We start from the raw sequence: 26,780 nt of genomic DNA on the forward strand, positions 1-26,780 counted from the left end.
AAAGAGTACAGAAAGAGAGAATACACAAAGGACCAGAGGAAAAATGAGTTGAAGTAGACTGAATCCGGAACAAACGAACGCCGTATGGAGAAGGAAAGACAGCAAAGTGGGAAGGAATGGCAGCACAAGCACGCAGGTGCAGTGGCAGTGTGGTATGCACTGCTATCACGACCGAATGGCTGATTTAAAACATGCCCCTCACCACCAACCGATATCTTAAACAGTTAAGGTGATAACAGGAGGCCACTTGCTATGAAAAAACGGATACCTTTGAAGTTCTGACCTTATTAATTTCAGGTTGAATCAAAGGCAAGGTTGATTGCAAACATTTTATTTTACAACGACACAGCATTGCATTTCAATATTAGGTTAATTGTATAATTTTAAAATTCCTAAAAGGTGGTATCCATTTGCCGGGATGATGGTAAATGCATAATCTCTATTAAACCCTGACTACTGCACATTATGCAAAATAACTACTATTTTCACAAATGTATGCAAATATGTAAACAATCACCCACACACATTCAAACGTGTGCACATGCACACATACACACTCCATTCATAATACTCATGCACTTAAACACTGTACTCATTCACACATACAAAGAGCCTGACATGCACACACTCCTTCAAACTCATGCACACTTATTTCCTTTACTACATTAGTACCCGGCCAGGGTGCAATCAGAATGAAAGAGCCATTCTGATTGGCCCTCGCCGAGTCATTACCAGGCCGGGAATACCTCTGTCGGGATTCCACTGCCTTTGTCCCCGGTGGGGGGCGTGGCAGCCCCTCAGCCAATGAGGAGGCTCGAAGTGGGGCCATCCCCGCTCCGAGCCTCCCTGCTGCTGAGAGACTGCCTTTGCCCCCCGCCGGGGACTCGGGTAAGTATTTATTTATTTTTTTGAATTCCCTTCCCTCCCTCCCACCCGCCCCCCCAACTTACCTTCTTGTTCCTGCATCGCCGGCGAAGGACGAGGAAAGCCTCCAGCCGTGTGGACACTCGTAGCAGGGCCATCCCTGCTCTGCGGCTCCACACGGCTGGGGGCTTCCCTCGTCCCCCACCGGGGACGCAGGTACACATTTTTTTCCCTCTTCCCCCGTCCCACTCCCGCCCTCCCAACCCCACTTACCTTCTTTTTGGTCCTTTTTCGGGAGCGGACGCGCTGGGAACACTTGTCTTCCCAGCGCGTCTGCTCCCGATGGCTGCCATGGAAAGGGAAAACAGACTCCATTTTCCCTTTCCATGGCGGCCATTTTCTTGGCCGTTTTTTTTTCTGTCCCGAAACGCTGCAGCATTTCGGGACAGAAGAAAATGCGTTTAGTGCCCCGGTCACGCACATAATGCGGGCCAGGGTACTAATAGCAATATGACCCTCGCGGCAGGGGCATTACCAACTCAGGTAAAGCCCCAGGCCTTCAGTAAGGCCCTCGCTTCACTCGGGGCCTATACCTATAGACCCAGGGGCATTACCTGAGTCATTAATGCCCCCACCGCTCGGGTCATATTGCTTAATGAACACACACACAAGTACTTCTTCTCTTGCATAGTTACATTTTTACTTCATTAGATGCTGGCTGCTGCTGTTCCCCTAATTCAAGACACCTCGACCACAATGGGGGAAGATGGTTGGATCTCGACAAATTGTGTGGGGAGGCACAGTACAAAATACAAAGTGGGGGGAGAATGGGGAAAACAGTAAAATAGACATAAGCATGGAATGCAGAGAGAACAGTGCAGCACTTCCCCGTATGGGTGTGTAGAAGGCACATGGCGACTTTGCTCCACTCTTGGGAACTTCCTCCAGTAACCAATTTGCCCTCCGCCCCCTCCCCAAGGAGAGAATCAGTATAGGAAGGGAACCAAGGAGGGGCGGGGAAACTGTGAACGGTATGCTGATGGTTGCTGCAATGGCAGCCATGCAAGCACATAAGCAGGGGGTGGGGGTCAAGATCGGGGCGGGGGTTACATGCAGAGGTTACCTGCTATATTAAACATAGAGGGGGGAAACCCAATAGAACCAGGAGCGTGGTAGCTCTACCTTTTGTTGGGATATATTAATCTAGTACATAAGAGGTAGATAGCTTTTTATCAACAGTCACAGTAATCACACATTACATTAATACTGTTTCATTATACAAAATAGATCTTTTATTCAATATCATTACAAATTTAAAAAGCGAAAAATATCAATTGCTGACTCTTACTGCACATCGTCTAGAATACTAAAACACTGTCTAAAAACAGACAATTAGCTTGTGACACATATACCTAAATCAGGTCAGGTAGTGTATGTACTTTTAACATCATTTGCTTTATTGACGATGGTAAGGGCATTTGCCGTCTTCATATAGTCAAGGTCCTTTTATTGGGATATTTACTTCCCTGATTACTTCATACTAGGCTAAGGGAACTCAACATGTTTCAGTTCTCAGACGTAAATCTTGGAACTTTCTTCAGGAGATATGCCTCTATATTTTTTGTTTTACAATTAAAAAACAAGTAATGCTGCAATAGATCAAGTAGCTGTATATGGATTTGATCTAGCTAGACCTCCTACTGGATGGTAGTTCGGTGGTGAAAGAAGATTCGTTAATGTATTCTCTGGGTTAATTCAGACTGAGGATGGTCAGTGGTCGCTGGAGACTTAGGTTTTCAATTAGGCTGAAAACCATCCAATAGGTGGTCTAGCTAGATCAAATCCATATACAGCTACTTGGCCTAGAGTCCCACTCCTGCCTTATTCAGGATTCTACCTCCTAAAGATTTTCTCCACACACTGGAACAGTCACAGCTTCAGGTACAAATTGACGTATTCACTGTCAACAAGAGCTGTAATTAATATCAACTGATGCTATTGCAGCACTTGACTATATCAAGATGGCAAATGCCCTTACCATAGTCAATAAAGCAAATGATGTTAAAAGTACATACACTACCTGACCTGATTTAGGTATATGTGTCACAAGCTAATTGTCTGTTTTTAGACAGTGTTTTAGTATTCTACACTATGTGCGATAAAAGTCAGCGATTGATTTTTTTCGCTTTTTAAATTTGTAATAATATTGAATAAAAGATCTATTTTGTATAATTAAACAGTATTAATGTACTGTGTGATTAGTGTGAATGTTGATAAAAAGCTATCTACCTCTTATGTACTAGAGGTTATTGGCTAGCCTGAGAAATGTGATCATTGGGCAGCTCCTGCACATCTTTAAACCAGAAAGCCTGCACATACAGAATCACACACTCCTAATTGGTTCATTCGAGGTGATTGGGTCCTCCGACGTATTCCATATCTATGACAGTAATCACCACAGCTGTGCTGCTTTGGAAAATCTTTCTGCGTCTGTGTCCTGCGTCAATGACGTTGATACGCTGTCCTCGAGGGCCTCCGTCGAGCCGACGTCACCGGATGTTATAAGTAGGACGCACGACGCCCGTAGCCTCATTTCTGTTTTTTCCATGAACATGTTCGCTTCCAAGATATCGGCGCGCCTCGATTCTACTGAATCCTGTTCTTTCGGTTCTTCAAACCTGTTTCTTCATTGCTATCGTATGATGTCTTCAGCTTCTTCCACCCCGCGGTCCTGGTTTAAGAAGTGTCGGGTGTGCAGGTCCAAGATGTTGCTGATGGATACGCACGACGCTTGCCTCTGGTGCCTCGGGGAGGACCATGATACGGATGACTGTGTCGACTGCCAATCGCTCACATCGAAGGCCTTGCGGGAGCGTAAGAAGTAGCTGTCGGTCGGTAAGGTGGCCAAGCCCTGGAAGTCGCGTTCCACTGGTCTTTCGACGGACGATTCGAGGGGCGAGTCTCTGCATCATTGTTGTGAGACCAGGGGTTCTTGGTCTGGGAGCCGGTCCTGCCATTCCTCTGCCTCTTCGAGGCACTCAAGGAAGCACCGTCACAGGTCGCCTTCCCCGTCCTCTTCCGAGGACTCCGCCCGTCGGCGGGTTGCTTGTCCCAACCAGCATTCCACTACTGAGGAATGGGATTCCTTCCGAAAGGAGATGTTGGCGATTTTTCAATCGCAGGGCTCCGGTCCATACACGCCATCTGAGGACGCCGGTTGTGGCTGTGCTAGAGCCACCACTCGTCCGCCTCATTCGGGCTCGAGCAGTCGTCGCAACCACCGGGCACCTTTGAGGTCCCGGTCGGACAAGGATGGTGGCTCTAGACATGCCCGTTCAAGGTCACGGTCCTTGACGCCCTCGAGACCGTGAGAATCTGTGAAGTCTTCGAGGAAGACATCGACGCCGGCGGCGCCAACGTCGTCGACGGACTCTCTCGAGGCCCCGCCTCCGAGGAAGTCGTCGACACCATCAACGCCCAGGCTGTCGAGAGACACGCTCGGGGCTCCGCCCTCGAGGCCTGTGTTGATGCCATTGAAGCTGTCGGCGCCGCGCTCAACGTCGACGCCGATTCCATCGATGCTCTCGACGCCTTTCGAGGTGGCCTTGTCGGAGGTACCCGGTGGCTCGGTGGCACCACCAGAAAGGCCAAGGCTAAACATGTCTTTGTGCCTTTTTCTGTACCCTCCTTCCAGCCTATGGATTATATTTCAGTGGTGGATGAGGGGTCTAAGGAAGGTGAGGTTCCTGCAGAGGTCCCGGATGACATTGTTTCTGGTCATAGTCAACTTGAGCACCTGCGTCAGTCGCTGCACGACGCCAATGGTCTAGACACCTCTCCGGAGGTGGATTTTGGTAGGCCGGAGCCTGGCACGCATGCTGAATCCTCATACCGGCTCCTCATGTCGAGGGTCATGGATTACCTGGGGTGATCTGCCCCCCCTCGGGATTTTCAGCAGGATGACCTGACTGATATCCTGGACCAAGGTTCTCCAACTGAGCCGGTGCTGGCATTCCATATGGCCTTGCAGAGAAGGGTGGCTGCGGCTTGGACCTCTCCGGAGAGTCTACTTACAGTGAGTAAGTCCTTGCCGAAGAAATATCGCCCAGCCAGTGGCGATCTCTTCTACTTGACCACGCACCCTACTCCGGAGAGTTTGGTGGTGCAGGCGGTTACGGCCCCAGCAAAGCAGGCGTCGTACCCTACCATCCCTCCTGATACGGACGACAAACGTTTTGATGGCTGGGCGAAGAGGGTATTTTCTTCTGGGGGTATGGCGCTTCAGGCTGCCAACTCCGTTTGTGCCTTGTCTCGTTTCACGCACACTCTGTGGAACTGTATTTTCTTAGCGGCTGATCATATTCCCGAAGGGGAGGAACGGGATGGCTTCCTTGCTATTGTGCAGGATGGCAAGGATGCCATGTGTGAATCCGTTCAGTCGGGTTTGGACATGGTTGATTGCGTCAGCCGGTCCATGGCAGCGAGCACCGTAATACGCAGGTTTGCGTGGTTGCGGAAGTCGGGTTTTGCTCCTGATGTGCAAGACCGGCTCCTCAACATGCCCTTTGATGGTGAACATCTTTTTGGCAGCAAGGCTGACGAAAGTCTTGAGAGGTTGCAGACCTCGAAAGCTGCAGCGAAGTCGTTGGGTGCTGCAGTTTGCCAACCTCTGCCTTTTTGTCCTAGGGGACAGCAATGGAGGGGAGGTTCCTTTCGATATTACTCGTCCTTTAGTAAATCGAGAGGAGCTGCAAGTCAAAGGGGTAACCGTAGGAGTGCCTGAGGTGGAAAACAAGGTACTCGAGGGGCCAAGGCCACGCGAGCAGTTGCCTCTTTGCCCTCAGGCACTGCCGCAGCCGCTTATGCTCAGTCATGAGACCCATGCTTCTCCGGTTGGGGAAATGCTGGCGCAGCATCTTGTAGAATGGCGTGCCATTACTTCAGATGTGTGGGTTCTGGAGATCATAGCCCAAGGCTACTGTCTTCCTTTCCGGCAGAGGCCTCACGACAATCCACCAGGGAATCTCTCTTTGAAGAGTCCGGATCCGCTCCTTGCGCAGGAAATTCAATCTCTGCTGGAGAAAGGCGCCATAGAACTGGTGCTTGTAGCGGAGAGGAACAAGGGATGGTATTCCCCTTATTTTTTGATTTCAAAGAAAGATGGGGGATTGAGACCCATCATGGACTTGCGCGGTTTGAGCAAGCTCCTCAGGAAGGACAAGTTCAAGATGGTTACTCTTTCTCAAGTCCTCCAGGCCCTTCAACTTCAGGACTGGTTGGTGTCTCTCGACCTCAAGGATGCTTATTTTCATGTGCCGATCCATCCCAAGCACAAGAAGTACCTGAGGTTCACGGTTGGTGACCCGCACTTTCAGTTTCAGGTCCTGCCGTTCGGATTGACCTCCGCCCTGAGGGTTTTCACCAAGCTCATGGTGGTGGTGGCAGCATATCTCAGGAAAGGGGGGATTCACGTCTACCCCTACCTGGACGATTGGTTGATCAGGGCGTGCTCTCCCGAGCAAGTCTTGCATCATCTGTCTGTCACCTGCCACTCCCTTCACAAGCTGGCCTTCACCCTCAACTTAAAGAAGTCCCACTTGACGCCAACTCAGTGGCTCCACTACATCGGAGCAGTGCTTGACTCGTCCCTGGGGCAGTGTTTTCCTCCCCAGGTGAGAGCTCACCACATTCAGCAGATGGTGCACAAGTTTCAACATGCCCAAAGTCTCCCAGCGTTCGAGTTCTTGAGGTTGCTCGGCCTCATGGCATCCTGCATTCTTCTGGTGCCAGAGGCAAGGTTTGCGGATGAGATCTTTGCAATGGGCTCTCAAGCTCCAGTGGTCACAGTCCTCCGGCAGGATGTCGGACCCCATTCAGGTGCCGCCCTCGGTCACCCAGGACCTTCTGTGGTGGGCCGGCGAAGGCAATCTGATGAGGGGAGCTCTGTTTTGGCTACCCTGGCCGGAGGTGACGATTGTGATGGACGCGTCCCTCATGGGATGGGGAGCTCATGCCAACGAGCTGACAGTCAGCGGTCGTTGGTCTCCGTCGGAGTCCAGACTCCATATCAATCTGTTGGAGCTGAGGGCCGTCAGGCTTGCCCTGAAGGCTTTTCTGCCGACTGTGCGAGGAAAGAATGTCCTGATTCTGGCGGACAACACAGTTGCCATGCACTACCTCAACAAAAATGGGGTGGCAGGGTCACTTCCTCTGTACAGGGAGGCGATGTAGCTCTGGTTCTGGGCCATCCAGCAGGAAATTTCGATCTCGGCAGTTCAACTGGCCGGAGACGAAAACGAGACGGCGGATGCTCTGAGCAGGCAGAGCGCGATCTCTAACGAGTGGGAGATGGCTCAGGAGATTCTCCTGGAGATCTTCGCCCTTTGGGGGACCCCTCAAGTGGATCTTTTCGCCTCCAGTGTCAACCGGAAGTGCGAAAGGTTTTGCTTGCTGGAATTTCCTCCAAGAGGAGCCTTAGGAGATGAGTTCGTAGTGGAGTGGTCCTTCCCACTGCTGTACGCGTTTCCTCCAGTCCCCGTCATCCTGCAAGTGTTGCAGAGGTTACGGAGGTTCGGTTCCCGGATGATCCTCATTGCTCCGGCATGGGCCGGAGGACGTGGTACCCGGACCTTCTCGGCTTGTCCATCTGCCCTCCATGTCGTCTTCCCTAGCGAGACGATCTGCTCTCACGGGAGGGTGGCAGGTTCTCCATCCAGAGGTCAGATCCCTCAACCTTCACGCTTGGCTTCTGAAAGGTTGAGGTATAAGGATTGAGACCTCCCTGAAGACGTGATGGAGGTGTTGCTTTCAGCCAGACGGCCGGCAACAAAGTCCCTGTACCGTTGCCGTTGGAGAAACTTCTGTGACTGGTGCAGGGTTAAGAATGTGGATCCTTTTTCATGTGACATTCCTGTGGTTCTGTCTTTTTTGCTTTCTTTAGCCCACATGGGCTTGCAAGTGGGTACCGTTAAAGGTTACCTGGCGGCACTGTCCATATTTAAGCGCTCGTCTGAGGAGTGTTCTTATTTTAAAATTCCTTTAATTTCTCCGTTTCTGAAAGGGCTCACTAATGTGTTCCCTCCGTCACCTTTCCAGGTGCCCGGTTGGGATTTGAACCTTGTTCTCAAGTTTCTAATGGGTGCTCCATTTGAGCCTTTACATTCTTGTCCTTTGAGACTGTTAACCATTAAAACTGTATTTTTAGTTTGCGGTCACCACCACTCGCAGAGTGAGTGAGTTACAGGCACTTTCAGTTAAGCCAGCCCCTTGACTGTGTTTCATAAGGACACGGTTGTCCTTCGAGTTCGTCCTTCCTTTCTTCTGAAGGTGGTGTCGGAATTTCATTTAAGTCAGAAGGTTATTCTTCCGGCATTTTATCCTCCTCCACATCCTGGTAAGGCAGAGGAGAGGCTGCATAGGCTGGATCCTAGGAGAGCTTTAAGTTTCTACATTTCACGCATGTTCCGGGTCAGAGTGGACAATCAGCTCTTTATTGGTTACGCTGGAAGGCGTTTGGGACAAGCTGTGACTAAGCAGACTTTGTCTAGATGGATTATCTTGGCAATTTCTGAGTGTTACCGCCTGGCGGGTAAGGACCCTCTGGTAGGCTTACGGGCCCATTCGACTAGGGGTATGGCTGCCTCTACTGATTTGCAGAGGGGTGTTCCTATTCGTAACATCTGTGAAGCAGCCACTTGGGCTTCGGTTCATACTTTTGTACGTCACTACTCCCTAGATTCTTCCCATGGGCAGGATCTGGCCTTTGACAAGGGGGTCCTTTATTCTGCAATTTGATTGGACATTCTAAATTTGTATAGTCTAAATTATTTTCCCACTTCCTTACGTTGGTACTGCTTTGGGAGTCTGTCATAGATATGGAATACTTTGGAGGACCCAATCCTCTCTAAGAACAAGTTACTCTCTTACCTGGTACCGTTCTTTCGATGGGATGGTCCGGCGATTTATTCCATATCGCTCCCTCCCTGCCTACCCCACTACAGAATTTCTTATGCGATTGCAGCTTACGTTTCCACAAGGCTTTCTGTGGTCATACGGGCAGTAGATTGGTGCCACACGTTCTGAGGAAAAAACTACAACTGAGGCTACGGGTGTCGTGCATCCTACTTATAATATCCGGTGACGTTGGCTCGACAGAGGCCCTCGAGGACAGCGTATCGACGTCATCGACGCAGGACGCAGACGCCGAAAGATTTTCCGAAGCAGCACAGCTCTGGTGATTACTGTCATAGATATGGAATACGTCGTCGGACCATCCCATCGAAAGAACGTTACCAGGTAAAAGAGTAACTTGTTCATCTCAGTAAGACAGACCTACACTGGTTGTTACTATGGAAACCCAAAACGGAAAAACAGATATTTTCCCAATCCACTCCACAAGTTAGATGCTGTGCCAACCAAGTGTCATGCATACTTATTCTCTTTCTCTCTCTCTCTTTCTCTCTCTCTCTTGCTCTCTCTCTCATTCTCTCCCCCTCTCTCTCTCTCTTTCTCCCTATCTGTCTCTCTTGCTCTCTCTCACCCTCTCTCTTTCTCCCTCTCTCTCTCTTACTGGTTATCTCTAGCAATGGTTTTGTCAAATATGGTGGCACTATGATACAACAAAGGCAAAAGTCTGTGCCCTTAAATTAAGCTGGTATATCATCAATATGGGAAGACTTTTTATAAAATGCTAGTTCTCTTTATTAGTATGACAGTGCAGGGATACGGTTGTAGTAATGGATGTACCACCACACTACAGCATTGTCATATTTTGAGCTTGAAGGTGATGTGAGTGGATTACAGCAGCTGACTATTGCTGGTGGAAGTATTAGTGGTGACAATTCCTCCTAAACACCAATCAACACCATAATGAGGCACACTTACATCACTTACCTACTCATATTTTGGGCAAGTTGCCACTAATACAAGTGGTAGTAATGGTATTCAAGTATGGATTACCACCATCCATGAAAGGGGGGGCCACGGTGTTGTCTAGATTGTTTCCAAATAGAAATAATAATCAGAAAGCTTCAGTAGCAAGCTAGTTCAAATTGTAAACACTCATTAGGCATGATGACAAACAAGCATTGACAGATGCATCAGGTCTGGCTTTGCAAAAATAGAAGGTATTTTCTTTTGCTCTGTAGGCAGTTTGGCTTTGTGATGTGTATTAACTAGCATTCCCCCTGTCGCTGTCTGTGCATGGCTGTTTGACAGGATGTGATATAAGTGTGTGGTTCATGTTGAGCCTGGAATGCTGTCCCTCTCTGTGTTCCGCCCCGGACCATTGGATCAGTTAGAATGGTGGTGGGCAACAATGGGTCCATGTATATAGTTACCGTTACTAATAAGTTAGTATCGATGTGTGCCCACCTCGGAGGAGCAGGAGCGTTTGTCACTGCAGGAGAAGTGCCTCGCTCCCCAGCTGAGCTGGGGCTTCATCAGAAGCAAAGGTAGGCCCTTTGGCAGTCCTGCCACCCTCTGCTGAGAGCAGTTTTCGTCTCTGCCGAATCGTTTTTAAAAGCACATGATAATTCTGCACATGTGCAGCCGATGGACTGAAATTGCCTTTTGGCATTAATACCGCTGGAAAAACGCTGCTTAGATTGAAAATCGCAAAGCCACCATTGAAATCCACAAGGTGGCCCCAATCTAAGATGGCCGCCACCCTACTCCTTTGATGCAGCCTGGCCCCGACTGCCTCCAGTCCGCCCTGATTGGCCACCTGTCCTTTATGTGGTCCAATCCCTCGCCGGCAGGCGAGCGCCGGCCCACCCACTAAGGAACCCACACAACAAGGAACAACTCCTGTCCTGAACTTGTCCAGAGCCGACAGAGGCCAGGGCCAGGAACTCTGCCCGTGCGACCTAAACTTGCACTCAACCTTTTCCTGCCAACAAAATATGTCAAGCGGGTATGCAGTCCAAATTGCCTTGTAACTAAATGGAAACAACTTTCCTCTTGCCCACCTACCGTCCGTAGTCAGATGCCGGCTACCCAGATTATCCTCCCCTTGGTCTTCCTATGCTGCGCCCTCCGCATCTGCCCTGTTGACTAATGACTCCTTAACACTGCCTACCCTATCTACTACTTCAATCTACCTGTTGCCACTCTTATTACTACATGCTGCACAATGGCCTACCTATTTTGCCTATGTCTGTAATGTTGATTACTCTGCCTATTGCTTAGCTGACTGTACTTGCAGCACACTATGCCTCACGAGTTGAACATACCAGCCTAGTCAAGGCTATACTATAACTAAACTTGTAATCACTGCCCTTTGTTCACCTTACACACTAATTCACAGCCTTTCTAGCTTACCAGCCCGCAAATGACTGCTAGTGCTTGACTTGTGACCTATTAGGTCACAGCATTCAGCCTATTTTGCCATTGCGATTGCATTTAGCCCTCCGCGCCTTTGACATTGCATTTAGCCTACGGTGCCTTTAACATTGCATATAGCCCACTGTGCCATGGATACAGCATTTAGCCTCTGTGCCTCTGACAGTGCATTTCTCCTACTGTGCCTTTGACATTGCATGTAACCTCTGTGCCTTTGACAGTGCATTTAGCCTATTGTGCCTTTGACATTGCATTTAGCCTATGTGGCTTTGACAGTGCATTTAGCCTATTGTGCCTTTGACATTGCATTTACCCTTGTGTGCCTTAGACAGTGCATTTAGCCTACTGTGCCTTTGACATTGCATTTAGCCCACTGTACCATTGATACTGCATTTAGCCTACTGTACCATCGACATAGCATTTAGCCTTTGACATTGCATTTAGCCTACTGTGCCTTGATACTGCATTTAGCCTACTGTGCCTTTGACATTGCATTTAGCCTCTGTGCCTTTGACAGTGCATTTAGCCCACTGTGCCATTGATACTGCATTTAGCCTACTGTACCATCAACATAGCATTTAGTCCCTTGACATTGCATTTAGCCTACTGTGCCTTGATACTGCATTTAGCCCACTGTGCCATTGATACTGCATTTAGCCCACGGTGGTAGAGTGTAAAAATGTTGCAAACTCTAGACTCATCCTGCCTACCGCATTGGTCTCTCCGGTTGCAGCTCACTTATTGGCAATCACTGTATTTCAGATCTTTTGCCTTACTTTCTTTTCTGTTCCTGATTTAGCTTTCAAGCACCACTAGTGCACAGCTGCACCCCTTGCCCACACCTGCTACTCTTCCCTCTCTCCCACACAATCCACTAATCTTACCCACTGGAAAATGGTTAATGGTTGTAGTCATATAGCCTGCGCACCTAATACAAAAGAATTTAGATTTTCCAAAGTTTTTTTCAAACAAAAGTGTTTTTTCTTTTATTTTCTTTTTATCAGAATCAATTCAAGTGATCCCTTAGGGTTAATACAGATCGTTCCCTCAACACGTGTTTCACCAAGTTCATTAGTTCATCAGGAGGGTGTTTTTGTCATAAAGAATACAGTACTTCATTGTTAAATGTATTGTTTGTCATACATAGAGCAATTATCTGTTGAAAAGAAGAAATATATAATGAACAAATCGTATAAATAAATTGTATATAGGTAACATCACATTTCAAATGAGCAAAAAAACGTTTAGTGAAAAAATCATTCATTATTGTCTGTGTAAGGACTTACTACATGAATGAGAACTAGGCAGTTGAATTAGTATTTTAACAGTGCATACTATGTCCTCGTTATTTTCACTGAACGAGCATAGTGTATTACTTTTACAAAATAAAGGATTTTTTTCGTAAATTGAACGCAAAAATGGATAGTATTAAAATGCTCACCTTGTCGGTGAGCTCTCTGTCCAAATAGATTTTAATTAAATGAACCCCTTCAAAAGTTGCATGTAAGCTTTTTGAGGGTGCCAGTGATTGTCAAGTTCATGATTTTTGATGGCGTCCGGTCGCGCAAGAGTCTAGTGGGGCAACAGGAAAAAATGCTTCGTTTTAGCACAGTCCTACTGATGGCTTTTGAAGTTTTGTGGTGTCATGGTAAGGAAATGAGGGTTCTTACCTATTTATAGCAAGTGAAATCAAAATTCCTTTCGGATGGAACAGCAGTTCGTTCTTTGCGATTTGGTTTCCCGAGGTCGTGACTGGCTTTAAGATGGCCGCCTCTTTATAAAGTGTTTAGCGCACGTTCATTGGGTACTTAACGTGATGAGCGAATTACGTTCGATATTTGGATGCCTTAGCGAATCAGACTATATTTTGGTGATCTGGTTTAAGTTAGTAATGTAATGTCTTGTGCAACATTTGGTCTTCAAGTGTTAAAAAGGATGTTTTAATTAATGGATTGCATATGCGTGATTTTTCGTAGTATTCATTATAGTTAGATTGATTTATTCTCATTTTAATCGCTTAATTTGATCAGCTTATTTCTCAACATTTTTGGAGAGAAAGAATTGTATTTAGTAATTAGAGATAATCTTCATTTCAAAAATGAAACATTCTGTGATAACGTGATCAATCTATAGATTGCTTGCAAGATGGCCACCTTGAAATATGCATTTGCTTTTTGTTCTTGAGCACTAGGTTTTGGGCGCCATTTTAAGTCTATCTTATTAGTCGGCAGGTGGATGAGATTCACATAATTTATGACACTTGAATGTGTCATTTACAATTTAAATGGGGTAAATCAAAGAGGAAGTGGCGAGATAATGTAAATCTTATAACTTAATTTAGAAGTTCTGTTTTTGGTGTGATTAATTCATTATTTTACTTTGAAAGATTCACCTCGTTGAAAGAAACAATTTGAATTGCTTTGAGAGTTAGGCATTATTTAGCTTATTTATATGGACATATTTTTGGAAGTTTCAAATTAAATTAAAGTAATTGATAGCATTTTGTAAAACCTATATTATGTGATGGAAATCTTGAAAATTATAAAATATAAATGTAAGGGATTTCAGTGAAATTAATTAAAAAGAATATAGATAACAACAACACATTCAAAAGGTCTTTCACATCTGTGGAATGAAAATACATTAAAGGGAAACTTCAAATGTGGAACATGTGCAATGTGTCAATACTCAGCCAATGGACTTACACAATTTCATTTGCCTAATGGTCAGATCCATTTTCATCAATTGCAAAAGCAAATTTGTGGTATATGCATTAAAATGACAATGTTCAAGAATATATGTTGGCAGCACCATACGTATGCTAAAAACACGAATTTCTGAAATCCCTTACATTTATATTTTATAATTTTCAAGATTTCCATCACATAATATAGGTTTTACAAAATGCTATCCATTACTTTAATTTAATTTGAAACTTCCAAAAATATGTCCATATAAATAAGCTAAATAATGCCTAACTCTCAAAGCAATTCAAATTGTTTCTTTCAACGAGGTGAATCTTTCAAAGTAAAATAATGAATTAATCACACCAAAAACAAACTTCTAAATTAAGTTATAAGATTTACATTATCTCGCAACTTCCTCTTTGATTTACCCCATTTAAATTGTAAATGACACATTCAAGTGTCATAAATTATGTGAATCTCATCCACCTGCCGACTAATAAGATAGACTTAAAATGGCGTCCAAAACCTAGTGCTCAAGAACAAAAAGCAAATGCATATTTCAAGGTGGCCATCTTGCAAGCAATCGATAGATTGACCACGTTATCACAGAATGTTTCATTTTTGAAATGAAGGTTATCTCTAATTACTGAATACAATTCTTTCTCTCCAAAAATGTTGAGAAATAAGCTGATCAAATTAAGCGATTAAAATGAGAATAAATCAATCTAACTATAATGAATGCTACGAAAAATCATGCATATGCAATCCATTAATTAAAACATCCTTTTTAACACTTGAAGACTAAATGTTGCACAAGACATTACATTACTAACTTAAACCAGATCACCATCATATAGTCTGATTCGCTAAGGCATCCAAATATCGAAAGTAATTCGCTCATCACATTAAGTACGCAATGAACGCGCGCCAATCACTGTATAAAGAGGCGGCCATCTTAAAGCCAGTCACGACCATAGGAAACCAATTCGCAAAGAACAAACTGCTGTTCCATCCGAAAGGAATTTTGATTTCACTTTCTATAAATAGGTAAGAACCCTCATTTTCTTACCATGACACCACAATACTTCAAAAGCCATCAGTTGGACTGTGCTAAAACGAAGCATTTTTTCCTGTTGCCCCACTAGACTCTTGCGCGACCGGACGCCATCAAAAATCATGAACTTGACAATCACTGGCACCCTCAAAAAGCTTACATGCAACCTTTGAAGGGGTTCATTTAATTAAAATCTATTTGGACAGACAGCTCACTGACAAGGTGAGCATTTTAATACTATCATTTTTGCATTCAATTTACAAAAAAAAATCCTTTATTTTGTAAAAAAAGATAAACTATGCTTGTTCAGTGAAAATAACGAGGACATAGAATGCACTGTTAAAATACTAATTCAACTGCCTAGTTCTCATTCATGTCGTAAGTCATTACACAGACAATAATTAATGATTTTTTCACTAGACGTTTTTTTGCTCATTTGAAATGTGATGTTACCTATATACAATTGATTTATACGATTTGTTCATTATATATTTCTTCTTTTCAACAGATAATTGCTCTATGTATGACAAACAATACATTTAACAATGAAGTACTGTATTCTTTATGACAAAAACACCCTCCTGACGAACCAATGAACTTGGTGAAACACATGTTGAGGGAACAATCTGTATTAACCCTAAGGGATCACTTGAATTGATTCTGATAAAAAGAAAATAAAAGAAAAAACACTTTTGTTTGAAAAAAACTTTGGAAAATATAAATTCTTTTGTATTAGGTGCGCAGGCTGCATGACTACAACCATTGACCATTTTCCAGTTCCTGAGACACTCTGCAGTCTGAGTGATATAGTCATCCCCTCGCAGCACCCAACGAACTGTTCATAAGAAATCATACCATTCTATACATCCAGTTCGCCAACAGTTGTTTGTTAGGCTGCAAGATCAATTTTTCACTAATCTTACCCAGCATGGCTGCACCCAACCCTTATTTGAATGACCCAGTCCTCTGGATCTGACACTTTGCCTCTAGACCCTTACGGAATCGCCCTTGCACCACCTGCACTAAAAATTTGAGACTTGGCTCTAGACGCTATCGTGCATCCACCAATCAGTCCCCTAGTACAGCCAGTATAGCCACACCACCGACTTAGCCCATCACCACCTGCGCCCGCAATCTGAGACTAGGCAAGAGACCCCACTTGTCTCCTACACAGACCTATCCTCACGTTAGCATCATCACAAGCCCTCGTCAAGCTCCTATCCAATTACCTCTGAACCACACTGCACGCGCCTGCACTCACTGGAGTCAACCATGCACCTCACGCGTCAGAAACCAGAGACTAGCATCTAGACTTCATCTTGGGACGCACCACCAGGGCCATTATCCTAATTCCTAATTCCAAACTCCTATGACTAGTCAACGACCATAGTCCTACACACATCCCAACTTTAGTACCGGCTACAAACTTAAAACCATTGCCGCCTCTGACTACATGCCATATATCAAGGCAAATAATAAAAAGCTGATTGGTGTCCTGATCAATGCCCGATCCCTCTCGGCACATGCCCTTGATATTGCAGACATGATTACTTCTGGTAACCTAGTCCTCCTGGCCATCACCAAAACTTGGTTGCATATTGCATCCGGACCTTCAATTTCCCTTGCAGTTCCAGACAACTATTCCATCATTAGGCAAGACAGGGACACCAGTCAATCCAAGGGTGGAGGAATAGCCGTCATCTTCAAAAGCTCACTAGAATTTAGGATGATGCCCAACATCCAGATTACATCTCCTGAACTTCTATCCTTCAAGTTACCCATCTCCCCCAACCAAACTATTACAGCGCATCTCCTATATAGGACCCCCAGCCCCATTACCTCATTCATTGATGATATATCATCCATTCTTGCCTCTAGCACCAAGCCCAATTCTTCTACTCAGTGACTTTAATTTAGGCTACCAAGATGTGAATGATCCCAAATCCACTGACCTCCTAAACATTCTAACTGACTTTGGCCTCACCCAATACATCAATGAGCCCACTCATATCAAAGGCCGCACTCTCGATTGGGTTGCTGACCTAAACTGCAAGCTTAACTTGATCTCTGTGATTCCATGCCTTTGGTCAGACCACTACAAAATAACCTTTGCAATTAACTCCAGTCCTCATATCTGCAAACCCAATCTAGCCCCTGCCACTCAAACCCGTAATAAGAAGGATATCTCGACTGAGAAACTTCTTCCCATCATCCTTCCTCTACTATATACCTCTCTGACCACCAGCTCAGACCCTACAGTTTTAGTGGATATTTATAACCAGGCTATGCTCAAAGCCCTCGATACTATTGCACCGTAAAATTGCGTAAACAGAAACCTCGTTCTCATCTGAACTCCTGGTTTACCCCCCATCTTAGAGACTTACGCAAAGAAAAAAGAAAGGCTGAGTCCCTTTGGAAAAATACACCTTCCCTTGTTAACAAAAACAACCTAACTCTGGCCTCTTCAACTTATAAAGCTGCTATTTTTGTAGCCAAAAAAAGATGTCTACAACAAATGTATCATGCATGTTCAATCAAACACGAAGGAACTTTTTAATATCCTCAAGGAATTAGAGTCCCCTGTTGCCCCTCTGGTGACTTGCTCCCCTGACACTGCCTGGTGTATGAATATTCAAAAGGCACTATAAAATTGCCTTACTGCAAGCGAAAATAAATGCTAAAACGAACAACCTGACCGATTTTACCTTGAACACACCATTGTTTAACCTCCCAGTCCCTACTCGCCCTCTAAAACCTTTCAGCTTCTCTCCGCTATCAATTGAGGAAGTGGAAAATAATATCAAAAAGCTTAAACCATCAAATTGTCAAGGTGGTACCTGCCCGGCACCTATCATCAAGGAAGCTGCGCATGACCTTGGCCATTTATCACTACTTTTATAAATGCCTCCTTCAGATCGGGCATTGTCCCAGATAACCTTAAGGATGCTTGGGTTATCCCATTAATCAAAAAACCCTCCCTTGACCCAAGCAACCCCGCCAATTATAGGCCTATTACTACGGTACCATACCTTCTAAAAAGTCTGGACCGCGCTTCATACTTGCAAATTCAGGACTATCTTGAATCAAACCAATTATTTGGTCTCCATCAATCTGGCTTCCGTCCTAGACATGGCACAGAAACTGCCCTGATTGACTTAAAAACTCAAATTGGCGACCTAAAACATAACAGCAAGTTGGCACTCCTCCTCTTGCTCGATCTGTCAGCGGCATTCGACTTGGTCGATCATAACATTCTCTGCCACCATCTCAAAATTGCTGCGTACTTTTCTGACTCTGCATCGTCTTGGATTAGTTGCCTTTTAGCGTATAGAACTATGTGGGTCTTCTCTCCTCTCGCCTTTGCAGAACCTGCCCCTGTCCCTTGTGGAGTCCCTCAAGGATCTTGCGTCTCTCCCACATTATACAATGTGTTTACCAAGCCACTCTTTGACATACTTGACTATCTGGGTGTCTCATACACCAACTACGCTGACGACACCCAGATACTCATCCCTATCTCTGGTGACTTTGCTCTTGACGCAAAGGCACTTAATGATGTCTACTCAATCATCCAGGCCTGGATGGCTCATCATGGGTTTTGCGTCAATGATGAGAAAACTGAGCTACTCATCCTTGGATCGCACTCCAAACTTGACCCAGCCTACAAATCATTCACCATAGACGGCAACATCATTAAAGTTTTGAACGCAGCAAAAACTCTAGGCATTTATCTTGACGCAACTCGATCTCTAACTAGACAAACAAATGCCGTAGCGTCTGCCTCGACTTATACTTGTAAACTTATCACAGCCTGCAGGCTCTTCCTGAACACTGAGAACTGCATCATCCTAGCTAGAACACTAATCATGGCAAAAATAGACTATTGTAATGCTCTCTACCTAGGGACCAGTCAAAAAATATTGACAAGTTACAAGTTACACAAAACAATGCCATCAGGGCGGCCCTCATCATCCCCAGAAGATCTCACATCTCAGACATCAGACGTAACCTTCATTGGCTCCCCGTCCCGCAGCGAATATCGCTTAAATCTTTTGCCTTAACCTACAAGGGTCAGAACAACCTGGCACCAGTTTATCTGACTAGCCGTTTCTTGGAGCATGTCGCGAACAGACCGCTGAGATCAGCCTATGTCAACACACTCTCCATACTTAGATTTAAGCTGCAGTCTGCTGGGGGATCAAGTTTCCCAGTCCTCACAGCTAAACTCTGGAACACCACCCCTTCCACACTCAGATCAGAACCTATGTTCCACTCCTTCAAAACCAAAACCAAACTCTGCTTCACAAGCTTGATGAGCCTACCACACTTTCACTATAGGCGCTTATCTTTAACTACATTAGTGCTTCTCACCCCTGTTCTAATTCTTTATGTTCTCTTTACCTCTCATTCTCATTTGCATCCCTTACATCAGCTTTTAGTATCCTTTATATGTTTCTGGAGTAATTATGTGTAACATGCACCATTATGTTTTTTATATTCTGTTTTTTTTAAAGTTTTATTGTATCATATTTGTTAAGACTGTTCCCTTGGGGGAACTGATTATGCCTGCCTTTAACCACCTTCTTGTAACTACGCGCCCAGATGCCTCAGGGCAAGGTTGCGTTCTACAAATAAAAAATAAAAATAAATACAAATACAAATCAACAGAAAGGATTTGCCAATCATCTAACGTGGTCTCTGTAGTACTCTTTGGTACCACCATACTACACCATGCTTGTTATATGATGGCTTTGATGGATTTTAAAGATGTCTATGTACCAGCCTCCCAATCTATCATGGCCACATACTTTAGGCACATAAACAGTGGCAGCCATGACATTTGACAGAATAATAAGATCACAGCAAAAAAGTGTAATTCAAATAAGAGTGGAAAACCCATCTATGTTCCAAACAGTCCAGAAACAAAGCAAGCTTTCAAAGCAAAACTCAGCATCTAACACGTCAACCTAAATAGTTATACTCACTTCTACAAGATACATTCCTCTGTCTTAGAGCTTTCATGATGATGCAATGGTTCTGCATGAAGGAGTCACTGAAAGCGACCAGTGGTCCTCTAGTATGTACCTTCAAAAGTGTTAGCAGAGACATAATGTTCTCTAAATCAGGACCCAAAAAGAGAAGACTGCCATTTTAACATTGCATGAAGAGTAACACATTTTGTTGAAATGTCAGTGCACGTGGACATGAAACATATAAAGGGCCTGATTCACAGAAGCATTTTAGAATGGCACAATCCCATTGGAAAATGCTCCATGATTCAGACCCAAAATGTGTGCAACATATCAGATACTGGGAGTAAAGTATAAATAATGTGCAGGAGAGAACACACGTCAAAACAGAAAGAACTAGCGCCATAGAAAATACAGATGTGGAGCATAGGGATACAGATAATCCCCTTCAGGAAATCACATCTTCTTATTGAATGCATTGAATGTGTGTATGTATAGATATATTTGAAAGGGAACACATGTTGGAAAAAATGTGTTTAAGATGTGTACTAAATTTTGTTTATAATAAAGATCATGTTTGACTATTTTGACAATGTAATGTCTTTGTTGATCAGATACCAGATATAAAGCATAATATTATGACAATATGACTCCTACGTTGAGCATGGATGTTTTATTTGGTGGTGATTGTCTTCTACATATAGATCCCAATAGATTGATATGTGCCCATAATATAAACATTGACGTTCGTATTTGAAATTTAACAGAAAGATTGTGGGGATGCTTTTCAAAATAGTATTATTCTTAACACTTTAGGAAATCTAAAAGAGTCTTACAATAATTAACATTTCCTAGAGGTTTTGTCATAATAAATTGGCGCAGAATATCAATAGATGTTCCTTCGAAAAATAATCTTCAAAATGATTGGTTCTGAATGTCGACTTTTTCCCCTCAGGAGCGCAAATTTCCCAAATTTGTATCGAAAGAAATGGAAAACATGTACATTGAGGAGCTAAAATCGTCTGTCAATCTTCTAATGGCCAACCTAGAAAGTATGCCAGTGTCAAAAGGAGGTTCTGAATTCAAACTGCAGAAAATGAAACGAGGTCACAACACCTCGATAATCGACATGGGAGAAGAGAATGAAAACCAGCTTTCAAAATCCGATGTTGTACTGTCTTTCAGTCTAGAGGTGAGATGTTTAATCCTATTTTGTACCCAAACACCTATTCGGGACCATTGGCTTTTAAATTAGTAAGCGATTCTCAGCTTGCATTTTACGCTGGATTTTAAAGCAACTTGCATGGGTCAGAATGTACATTTGTCCAATGGTTATGTTAGTCATAATATTAAAGTGTCAAGCGACCTTGCCTAATCTAAACAAACCAAACTACTAAATGTATTTCGTTGTGAACCACTTTTTTTTTTATAACACATGCAAAGTGGCTATGATTTCTAAGTAACAATGCTGTCTAGATAGCAAACTAGTTTACGAATTGGCTACTGAGATGTGTATTTATTCTCAAATTCAAAAGTTTGATGGTAGTAAGCACTGTATAAAACACGGTTTACTATTAATGTATGGAAAGTCACTAATATAAGGAGAGTGACTACAGAAAATAAATATAGCAGACAATTGACCCATCAAGACCTTTCAGCTCATACAACACAACTGCATCCATCCACAGTGCATACTGCGTGATCATCCTTTCTTTAGGAGTACATTCTGTATATGCCTTATCATTCTCTAGGTTGTGTGCTACATTGTTATTTTGGGCACATGCAGTTAGCTTTTGGTGACCAGCAGTACATAAGAAACTCAGGCATATTACATAGTAGGTTGCAGAATTTGTCAAGGAAAGGACTGACTTCATAGTGAATGTTAGGGCGACGGGGCATTATCCTGCAATAATGCATAATGTGCTGTGTGTGTATCTTCACTTGCTTTCTTATTGTGCAGTTGTTGGCAATTTCCTTGCTATACAATGGCAAGCCACCTCTGGCCCATCGTGAATGAGCCTCATGATATTTCTGAGGTGAAATGTGCTATCGGGCATTGCACCCTCCCTCCCTCCCTGTGTCCTGAGGCTCCCCATTACACAATTGGCAATGATGATTATACTAAACCAAACGGACAGATTTGGAGCCAGAACAATGGGTAGCTGCAACAGTGTACCCATTGCAACCTATTGGCAGAGGGACATGGCACATCAGGAGAGTGCATATTGTGCTTAATCCACTAGGTAGCATTCAGGTTTATGTGGTCCCCTCTGTCTTCCTGCAGTGCTCACCTACCTCTAGCTAGTGATCCCTTGGTTCAATATCTGTCACTCTTGCCATTACACAAAGGCTGTCTTACCCCTTCTTAGAAAGCAGCGTTTACTAGTAAAAGCCAGTGAAATTACCACTTTTATACCAGCACTCTTGCACTGCATGACAGCTACACATGTGTTTGCAACTGCATAGATATAGGGCCTCATTCCGAGGTGGGCGCAAAGGGATACCGGGCACTGTTAAGGACATCGGTGCCGGTAATCCCTTTGCGCCCTATTCCGAGGTCCCTTAGCAGGTCCCGCAATGGGCGCCTGGTTTTACCAGGCACCCTTAGCGGGAGCCGCTAAGGGACCAGAGAGCTAATAACGGTACCGAAAATTACGGTACCGTTATTAACTACTTCCCCATTCCCATTGAGCCCTATGGGGGCTCAAATGGGAATGGGGAATGGATTTTTCAATGGGGACTTACCGGTCCCTCCAGGGTCTGAATGGACCGGTAATTCCCCATTGAACCAGGTCGGACCCGGACCCGGTATCGGAGGTAGTCATGGTGCAAATAGCGCCATGGCTACCGTCCAACTCGGAATGAGGCCCATAGGATCCCAAATGTTCAATTGAAGTGTCATATTTAGAAGGACTTGCCCCTTTAATGCTTCATATTTGTACGAGAGATTTCCTACAATAATTGCAATTCTATTACCATGTAATCTAATACAAACATGCATTATGTGACTTTCGTGTATCTTCTGTGTTGCATTATTAACATCATTATTATAATAAAAATATGCTTCTAGGTTGTCATCATGGAAGTTCAAGGTCTAAAGTCCTTAGCGCCAAATCGAATAGTCTATTGCACAATGGAAGTAGAAGGAGGAGAAAAACTGCAGACGGATCAGGCAGAAGCTTCCAAACCAACGTGAGTGTCTGGATAGTTGTAATCTCCTATCTTGCCTTTCTTTTACCAAAGCACGCCGATACCCAATACATAGCAACACAATGATTTGAATAGATGTTACAACTTCATTACGTTATTGAAAGCAAGCAAAACAGTGAAAAGGTCATACGTTAAGTGTTGTAATGTGCTTGGTGTAAATGCAGATGCTTGGGAATGCATGAGAGGATGTTGGCGTGCCTGAGATAATGTTTGGCTGTGAGTGTAGGAATGCCTGCCGTTAAGGTTCCACTAGGTGTCAGTTGGAGAGCCCCAGCCTGGGCGATGGGACTCAGTGGTTCATACTTAACATCTTAAAGGGACTGTGTGTAGTAAGGAATAAAGCTGACTTATGGAACCTACACAAGGTGTCTAAGGATCTTCTGATTATTACATTAAGATATCGGTGTAGTGAATGACATTGGTGCATTTATTTTAAGTTTGACTGTCCAATACACTGACTCGCTCAGTACCATTACATCAATTTAATGGTAGACTCTTTGTTTAGATGGGTCTCTGTTTCAGTATGTTTAATAGTTCAACTCCCTCAGGGTCAGCCGCTTCTCCAAGCAACGAGTTGGGGGCAGATCACTGTCCGCAGCAGGGGCCTCCCTCTGGAACAGCTTTCCTGCCTCCCTGAAACTTGAGGAGAACCATCTCCGGTTCCGGAAGCACCTCAAAACCTTCCTCTTTGCTTTGGCTTTCTCTCCCCCTCTCCCCTGCTAATTTACTGAAACTGCACCGAATCCGCAACTGGGCCACTCACCGATATTGGTCCTTGGCCCAGCCACTCTCCCCTGCACTGCCTCCCTGGCAACCCCTGGACTGCGGGACTGTCTCTGTATCCCTACAGCCCCCCTTCCCATCACTTGTCTGCACTTACCTTGCACTTGCCACCCGCTGGCCCTTATTATTTTATCTTGTATTCTACTAACCCTGTACTGCACTTCCCCTCTCCCTTTCCCCATTGCACTTTTCCCTTCCCCTCTACCCATGCACTTGTGCGATCTGAATGACACTTGGCCTAGTAGGATCGTTGTTCTGTCTCCCCTTGTTCCCCCCTCCCTGCCGCGTCACGTCTTGAAACACTTGTGTATAGCCGCGTCACAAATGCCATATCTTATCATATCATATCATAACTCTCCGGTTTTCCAGTGATGAATACAATCCTGTTTATTCTTTCATTTTTTACATACAACTGGCTCAGATGCCTCATTCTAGCACAGGGGCTTTTTTTCTGCTGCCCTCTGACATTCTAGAGCAAAGATTTGCAACCTGTAGTACTCTAGTACTTTTAGACTACCACTTCCCTGATCATGTTCTATTGACTATTCAGACTACAGCTGAAGGCATTTGTAGTCCAAAACCCCCGAAAAGCCAATTGTACAGTAGTTCCATCTTCCAGAGACTTGTGTGAATACAAGCAATGATAGTGTGCAGTTTGTGGGACTGATTGGACCTAATTCTTACGCTGACATCCTCATCCTAAGAGCCCAGTAAACCTAGCACAGAGATATTACATGAAGTAATGCCTTGCAGCCCAGAATGTATTTTTCAAGGACTGTTACGCTGTTTCCCTAGGCATGCGTGCCATTTACAGAGAGCTCTTTGGTGTTGAGCCAGGCGGGAATGTAGGTGTGGGACAGTGGTATGTTGTGCGCATTCCTTCCTCGCCTTCTCTGCACACACAATATACTGGCTATTGGGGCATGTTGCCCCTTCCCAGTCTCCATGCTCTACTAAAACATTGCAAATATTAAGGGCTGCATTCTGTATTGTTGGGATTGATTTTCCTCCTTCAGGTTTTACAGTAAAATATATAGAGTCCCCTCATTGCAAATGCGATCTGGACTGTTCTGGGGAGGGTGGGCTACGTCCAATAAGGATCCCTGCGAGAGAGGTAGAGCTAAGCAGTCTAACTGCTAACATGTAAGTCATGCAACACCCAATAAGGTACACTGGCCTGTATCTGGAGTGGATAGAGGCGGGCAAGCATTCTGAATACAAATATATGTATTGCTTCAGCATAACTCCTGATATGTGTTTTGTATCTTCAAGAAACCGTTTCTGAATGTTTTATGAACTTGCGGTCTTCTCGCCTGCTGGATGCAAAATAAACGATGCTGTGCTGACAATATCAATTGGCCTGTCTTATTACTGCATGACTCATGCATGGCACTGTTTTTTAGGTGCTGTTTCTGGTGGCATCCGAAAGGCAGTGGTTTGTAAAGCGATCGCATGCAAACACGATTAGAGACTGGCGGGACACAATCTGGATTTGCCAAATAATTCAGCTGCTGCTTTGGGATTTTCTCACCCAGAAATTAAAATAAATGATAACAAGTATATAGTGTATAGTGTAACATATTTTTCTGGTTCAATAGCCAATTTGAAGGCTCACTGTGAGCATATTACAAAATAGTTCAATTTCTTGGCTATGAAAGCCTTACTACGCAAGAAGGGGTTAATAGTTTCATAACAGGAAATCATCTGAGTGGAGACACAAGTTCCATCATATAGAAAGTTTCCAATGAATGCTACAAGCCATGTTCTTACATTGAATGAATGTGGTATACTATGTTTTAGGACCTTGTCCGCATATTGAGAACACTATTGAGCTGAATGTCCGAGGTCTTCACTCACTTCCATTTGGAATTTGCTCACTCAAGTGGGTAAAACACTTCTGTGCGTTCTAATGCGCAGAAGGGAGAACTGTATGCGCACATACTTTTGAAAGCACAATTCTAGTACAGTCTCAAAAGAGTGATAGATGCAGAGGTCAAGTCCTACAAATTAAAGTGGGGGGACTCATCAACAAACGCAATGGTATGTGACATTGCCAGAAATCAGCATATCAAGGTGAAATATGCACATTTCATTAAATTGGCTTTGCATAACCACCCAAATTGAACAGGACGATTGGCATTTGCATTTCATAAAATCAACACACACACACAAAACCAAGACAGGATATTTTCTTCTAATAGTGCTTTTGAAAACATTAAAAGGTGTGCATGTTTTAAAGAACCATTACAATTGTTTTCCCCTGGGACTTGCAGTACCGAAATGGGATATTTCATCTTTAGTTTTTGGTTACTTTTCTTCAGGTTATATAGTGCAGTGGTGAAGTGTCCGGCCTACAAACCTGACGACTGTGGTTTGATCCCTGAGGTCGGCTTTAATTCATAAATTCAAAGAGCACATCCAATGTTTCTCTTTTAGGTGGGGGGACTGAGTCCACCCTCTGAATAAAGTGGGTGGACTCCATCCCCCCGCATGTTCCCTCGACTTGCCCTGGATAGATGCACCCCTGAGCTCTTACCGGATTCCCAACCAGGTACTCTTCGGGATACATATGATCGTTTGGCACTTTCTCCTGCATTTGGTCTCCATGTTTGTCTCCGCAATCGAAGAGACGTCTGCTCACTCGTATCTTCCTGTAACCCGGTGAGCTTGTACCACTTGTCATGAACCTTAATGTGATGTACTTTATCTGTGTATGTAAGACTATGCGCCCGGTTGCCCATGGGCCTGGCTGCGCTTTACAAATAAACTAAATACAAATAATACATGTTGGAGGCCAACAGCATGGGAAAGTGCCGCGCAGGTCATGACTCTATAGACCCCGGCCTGCATTGATGTGAATCTGATGGAAAT

At 44.3% G+C, this 26,780-nt stretch overlaps 1 protein-coding gene across 24 annotated transcripts in view; it reads left to right on the forward strand.

Annotated features, from left to right (window-relative positions):
* Window positions 1–26,780, forward strand: part of CADPS (calcium dependent secretion activator) — a 2,044,505-nt gene that overhangs the window by 746,954 nt on the left and 1,270,771 nt on the right. For all 24 annotated transcript variants that reach the window (XM_069643727.1, XM_069643719.1, XM_069643721.1 and 21 more), the window contains exons 5-6: window positions 20,872–21,108; window positions 22,987–23,108. In XM_069643727.1, coding sequence (XP_069499828.1) covers window positions 20,872–21,108; window positions 22,987–23,108 — 359 coding nt within the window. The remainder of the gene's footprint in view (window positions 1–20,871; window positions 21,109–22,986; window positions 23,109–26,780) is intronic.

The sequence above is a fragment of the Ambystoma mexicanum genome, chromosome 2p (genome assembly GCF_040938575.1).
Source record: "Ambystoma mexicanum isolate Mex_15411 chromosome 2p, UKY_AmexF1_1, whole genome shotgun sequence".
In the NCBI taxonomy this organism is placed as follows: Eukaryota; Metazoa; Chordata; class Amphibia; order Caudata; family Ambystomatidae; genus Ambystoma; species Ambystoma mexicanum.